This window comes from Danio aesculapii, chromosome 21 (genome assembly GCF_903798145.1).
Source record: "Danio aesculapii chromosome 21, fDanAes4.1, whole genome shotgun sequence".
NCBI classification, from domain to species: Eukaryota; Metazoa; Chordata; class Actinopteri; order Cypriniformes; family Danionidae; genus Danio; species Danio aesculapii.
In genome coordinates this window covers 37,008,331-37,014,648 of record NC_079455.1, presented here as the reverse complement: position 1 = coordinate 37,014,648, position 6,318 = coordinate 37,008,331, and the positions used below count along the sequence as shown (strand labels likewise).

General features: G+C 29.9%; 1 protein-coding gene across 6 annotated transcripts in view; it reads left to right on the top strand.

Annotated features, from left to right (window-relative positions):
* The first annotated feature begins 510 nt into the window (after positions 1-510).
* dennd1a (DENN/MADD domain containing 1A) overlaps positions 511-6,318 on the top strand; it is a 42,378-nt gene continuing 36,570 nt past the window's right edge. For all 6 annotated transcript variants that reach the window (XM_056445911.1, XM_056445909.1, XM_056445910.1 and 3 more), the window contains exon 1: positions 511-566. In XM_056445911.1, the coding sequence (XP_056301886.1) occupies positions 533-566 (34 nt within the window). In that variant the 5' untranslated portion in view covers positions 511-532. The remainder of the gene's footprint in view (positions 567-6,318) is intronic.

The window sequence follows — 6,318 nt, the reverse complement described above, 5'->3', positions numbered from 1 at the left end:
ATAATTAGCATTGGTTTAATTAATAATCAAATAAAAAAAGCATATTCTCATGAAAATGTTATATGTTTATTTATAGAAATATATTTTGAAAAAAAAAAATATATATATTTTCTAGCGGTAAGACATTTTTGCCAAAGTGCTCAAAGTGCTGAAAAACAATCTGCGATATCTCAAAATCCATGTCACACCATTAATTAAAAGGTATTTTTATAATTAACCCTTTATGGATGCTAAGAATTTGAGGTTATTTATCAAATATTGAATTGAACGATCATATTTAACTTTTAATAGATAGGGTTTTTGTGAATTGAGTTTATTTCTATTTATATATTTGTTTGTGTATCATCTCTGTTTGAATTCCTATCATGTAATGTTTTTATGTATAATGGTCTTGCCATAAGTTGCTGATTGGCAATAAAAAAAATTAAAAAGGCTGAAAATTCTTACACATTCTTTAGATTGTATCTGTGTCTGACCTTTGACCCTATTTGTTTACGTTTTAGGGAGTCCTGGGTCAGCCTTTGAGGTGTACATGGAGGTGGTGCATTCTGGGACGGCTGGCTCTGGTGAGTCTTGTGTCAACAATATAGTATAATAATCATGCCCCACATATACAGTTGAAGTAAAATTATTACTCCTGTGAATATTTCCCAAATTATGTTTATCAGAACAAGGAATTCACTGTATTTCCTAAAATATTTTTTCTTTTGGAGGAAAGTCTTATTCGTTTTATTTCGGCTAGATTAAAAGCAGTTTTAATTTTTTAAAAAAACATTTTAATGTCAAAATTATTAGCCCCTTTAAGCTATCTATCTATCTATCTATCTATCTATCTATCTATCTATCTATCTATCTATCTATCTATCTATCTATCTATCTATCTATCTACTATCTATCTATCTATCTATCTATCTATCTCTCTATCTATCTATCTCTATCTATCTATCTATCTATCTATCTATATATATATTATATATTATATATATATATTTATTTATTTATTTATTTATTTTTTATTTTTTTCGATTGTCTACAGAACAAACCATCGTTATACAATGACTTGCCTAATTAACCTAATGGACTTAGTTAAGTCTGTAAATGTCACTTTAAGCTGAATAATAGTGTCTTAAAAATATCTAGTAAAATATTATTTACTGTCATCATGGCAAAGATAAAAGAAATGAGTTATTAGAAATGAGTTTTTAAAACTATTATGTTTAGAAATGTGTTGAAAAAAAATCTTATTTCCATTAAACAGAAATTGGAGAAAAAAATATATACAGGGGGGCTAATAATTCTGACTTCAGCTGTACTTCCTCATAATGCACTGATTCATTGTAGTTCACTTGGAATTGTCTTCCCTTTTTAAGTTTGAGACAATAATTTAAATGAACTCGTGTCATTTCCTGGTTTCCTGGTCATTTCCTGGTTTATAATGTTTTCAAAGGCCTGTTGAGTGATTCAGTGCAATATATTATCAGTCCACCAGAAAACATTTTTTATGAGGGGTAAGGCTGTAACAGTGACCAATTATGAGGAACTAAATGTGCAGTTAATAAGTTAAATGTCAATACCAGTTCAACAGTTTTGTTTGAGACATACAGTTGAAGTCAGAATTATTACCTGTCCTTTTCAACTTTAATTCTTTCATATTTTCTTCCCAATTTCTGTATTTATTTATTTCAACACATTTCTAAACAATAATTTTAATTATTAATTTGTAATAACTAATTTCTTTTATCTTTGCCATGATGATAGTTTAATAATTTACTAGAAATTTTCAAGATGCTAGTATTCAGCTTAAAGTGACATTTAAAACCTTAAATAGATTAAATAGGTGTAATTGGGCAAGTTAGGATAATTAGGCAAGTCATTGTATAACAGTGGTTTGCTCTGTAGACAATAAAAAAAATTTCTGAAGGAGGCTAATAATACATTTTTTTTAACTGCTTTTATTCTAGCTGAAATAAAACAAATAAGACTTTCTCCAGCTGCAAAATTATCGTAAGAGATACAGTGAAAATTTCTTTAATCTGCTAAAGATTATCACATGAGAAATATTTGAAAAAGATTAAATATTGCATAGGAGGGTAATACTTTTGCATATAGCAAGTTAGCTTGATATAACAAATTCATAATGTTGAGGTCAGTTATTTAATTTAATTTAACCAATTAATATTCCACTAAGACACCATACTCTTTATGTTTGTTTATGTTTATGTTTGTATACTTTATTGTCCCCTAAGGGGGGAATTTTTTGTGGCATCATGAGCATTTCAGCATAGCCTGATACAGTAAAGAATTACGCACATAACACACACACATTCAGTTCATACGGTCATGGAAAACCTGGAAAAGTCATGGAATTTTGACATGGCGTTTTCCAGGCCTAGAAAACTTTTGGAAAAACAGAAAAGCCCACAAAGTTTTGGAAAAGTCATGGAAAACAGATATCTGTATACCTCAATTTAGGTTAGTTGTCTTGACTTCTATTCTGTCCTTGGCAATCACATACGCTCTCATTATTAGTGTGGTGTAAGCGTTATCTAAATAATTTTACATAAATATAAATTTAAACTAAATAGATTGCTGCGTGTTTTATGATATGCTGTAATAAATTTTAACATGCATTGTTTTTCTTTTACCACACATAATACATTGCATGAAACATTAGGCCATGAAGATTTACTTAAGTCTTGGAAAAGTCATGGAATTTTAGTAGTTAAAATGTGTATGAACCGTGATAGACATATGCATTACTGGTTACTGTTTAACATTTTGATTGACACTGGAATAAAAGAGTTTTTGAGCTGTTCTGCTTGCATTGAGGGATGCTGTATCTCTGCTGGAGGGTAAGAGATCATAACGGGCTCTTACCCGGGGATATTGTTTTTTTCAGTCAGGCTACCAAAATCTGTCTACACTAAGCCCAGCGGGGTATCTAGATAGCCTGCCAGGCACGCTGTTGATAAATTTTGGTACCCAACTGAAAAAAACAATAGCCTGGGACTTCATGCTTTTGCGAGCCCTGGATGGGTTCTCCGAATTCTTTTCACTTCATTCAAAGCGCTTTGTTCGTTTAGAGTGCTGGTAAAGGTTTTTAGTCCTATAAGTTTCATAGCAATTCTGACAATAATAAAAAGTTTTGATTTCAAATTTACAGAACGATTGCCATATACAAAATTAATGAAATCTATAAAAATATATAAATATACAGGCAGCATGGTGCAGTAGGTAGCACAATCACCTCACTGCAAGAAGGTCGCTGGTTCGAGCTCGGATGGGTCAGTTGGCGTTTCTGTGTTTTGATATTCTGTGGAGTTTGGATGTTCTCCCCGTGTTTGTGTGGGTTTCCTCCTGGTGCTCCGCAAGTTCAAAGACGTGCGGTATAGGTGAATTGGTAAGCTAAATTGTCTGTAGTGTATGTTTGTGAATGAGTGTGTATGGATGTTTCTCAGTGATGGGTTACAGCTGGAAGGGTATCTGCTGCGGTTCATTCTGCTGTGGCGACCCCAGATTAATAAAGAGACTAAGCCGAAAAGAAAATTAATGAATGAATAAAAATAAATATTATATATATATATATATATATATATATATGTATATATGTATATATATATGTATATATATATGTATATATATATGTTATATAATATATAATATATATATATATATATATATATATATATATTATATATATATATATATATATATATATTATATATATATATTATATATATCTATGTGTATATGTGTATATGTATATGTATATATATATGTATATATATATATAAATAGTGGTCCATAATGTTCCATATGAAAAAAATTATATTTATATTATATATATATATATATATATATATTATTATATTATATATATATATTATATATATATATATATATTATTTATTTATTTATTTTATTTATTTGTTTATTTATTTATTTATGTAATAAATGTTCTGTTTACTATTATCTTAAAATCCTTCAGGAATCTAATTTGATTACCAGTGCTGTAGTCATGATGTCTTTGGGGGTGATTTATTTCTGAATATAATTTCAAAAGAGCAGCATATATTGAAGCAGACTTGTGTGTGTGACATTATAAATGCCAGCTTTAATCAATTTAATGCTTCCTTGCTCAATAAAAGTATAAAAACAATCTTGCTGACCCCAAACTTTTGAACAGCAGTAAACAATAGTCTGCACTTGAGCTGTTTTAAGTGTCTCTCCCCCATTGAGACCCCTAGACGACTGTTGCTTAGTGACCGTATGGTTTGATGAAGACAGCAGGAGCAAGCGTCTTGGGTCTGTTCCGTTGAGACAGACCTTCCCTTGTCGTTGACACATCCATATACTCAAATCCCACTGAAAGCAGAGGAAACCTTTCAGATTAGCCTGAGGGTCTCTGTGTTTCTCACTGAATGAAGCAGACAGAGGATTTACTGATTTTTGAACTCATCCTATAAACAGTTGGTTTAAAATATTATAAATTACTTTCAGAGATGCATTCTGCCCAAAAAGCATCTCATGAAGTCAAAACTGATCATTTTTTATGTAATGTCTATGTTTTTGGGTTTATTGCATACGGTTCGTCATTGTTACATATTAAACAAAACTCTTGCATTAATAACAGTCTCATAGGTAGTGCTGTATAATATCACAGTTTACAGTGTGTAGTCTGAGATTAAATCTGTTACTCTCTTTTCAAAAAATTATCTCTGTTTTTAGGTTTATTGCTTTATTTTATATATATATATATAATATATATATATTATATATATATATATATATATAATATATATATATATATATAAATAAATAACATATGATGAAGGATTATCACACAAAGAAGCATGTTTTCCGAATATTAATTTGCCAGTGTGATTGTAAATGGGATTGATTTTATATAATTTATTTTTTTGAAGCTTACAGCCAATAAGACTTCCAGGCTCTGTATAGTTTTTAACTGTCAGTATATTAGCTGATAGTTAAAAACTGATTTCTGAAATTTATTAATCAATTATTCTAAATATATATATATATATATAATATATATATATATATATATATATATATATATATATACACACACACCACTACTGGTCAAAAGTTTGGGGTCAGTCTTTATTTATTTTATTTATTAAAGAAAATGATTCTGTTCATCAAGGCGGCATTTATTAAATGTAAAACAATTGTTAAATATTTTAAATAACTGCTTTTTTATTGTATGTAGTTTCAAATTAAATAATTACTAGAGTCATTATTGCTTTTATTACTATGACCATTAATAATAATATATAATAATAATAATAATAATAATAACAATAACAATAATAACAATAATAACAACAATAATAATTAATATTAGAGTGATTTCTGAAGGATCATGTGACTGAAGACTGGAGTAATGAAGCTGAAAATTCATCTTTAAAATCACTGGAATAAATGATTAATTTAAATTATAAACTTCTTTTGAAGAGTTATTTTATGGTGCAATAACATTTCACAGTTTTACAATTTGCACTGTATTTTTGATTAAATAAATGCAGCCTTGATGAGCAGGAGAAGCTTATTTTAAAACTTTACTGACCCTAAACTTTTGACCGGATATTTACAGTTGAAGTCAGAATTATTAGCCCTCCTAAATTATTAGCCCCCTGTTTATTTTTTCCCCCCAATTTCTGTTTAACAGTGAGATTTGTTCAACACATTTCTAAACATAATAGTTTTAATAACTCATTTCTAATAACTGATTTCTTTTATCTTTGCCATGATGACAGTAAATAATATTTGACTAGATATTTTTCAAGACACTTCTATACAGCTTAAAGTGACATTTAAAGGCTTAACTAGGTTAATTAGGTTAACCTGCCTAGTTAACCTAATTAACCTAGTTAAGCCTTTAAATGTCACTTTAAGCTGTATAGAAGTGTCTTGAAAAATATCTAGTGTATATTTCTTTTTCGGCTTAGTCGCTTTATGAATCAGGGGTCACCACAGCGGAATGAACCACCAACTTATCCAGCATATGCTTTAAACAGTGGATGCCCTTCCAGCTGCAACACCCATACACTCTCATTCACACACATACACTGGGAAACACCCATATACTCTCATTCACACACATACACTATGGACAAATAGCTTACCGAATTTACCTATAGCGCATGTCTTTTTGTCTTTTGACTTGTGAGGGAAACAGGAGGGAAACCAACAGACGGAGAAATGCAAACTCCACACAGAATGCCAACTGACTCAGTCGAGGCTCAAACCAGCGACCTTCTTGCTGTGAGGCGATCATGCTCCCCACTGTGCCCC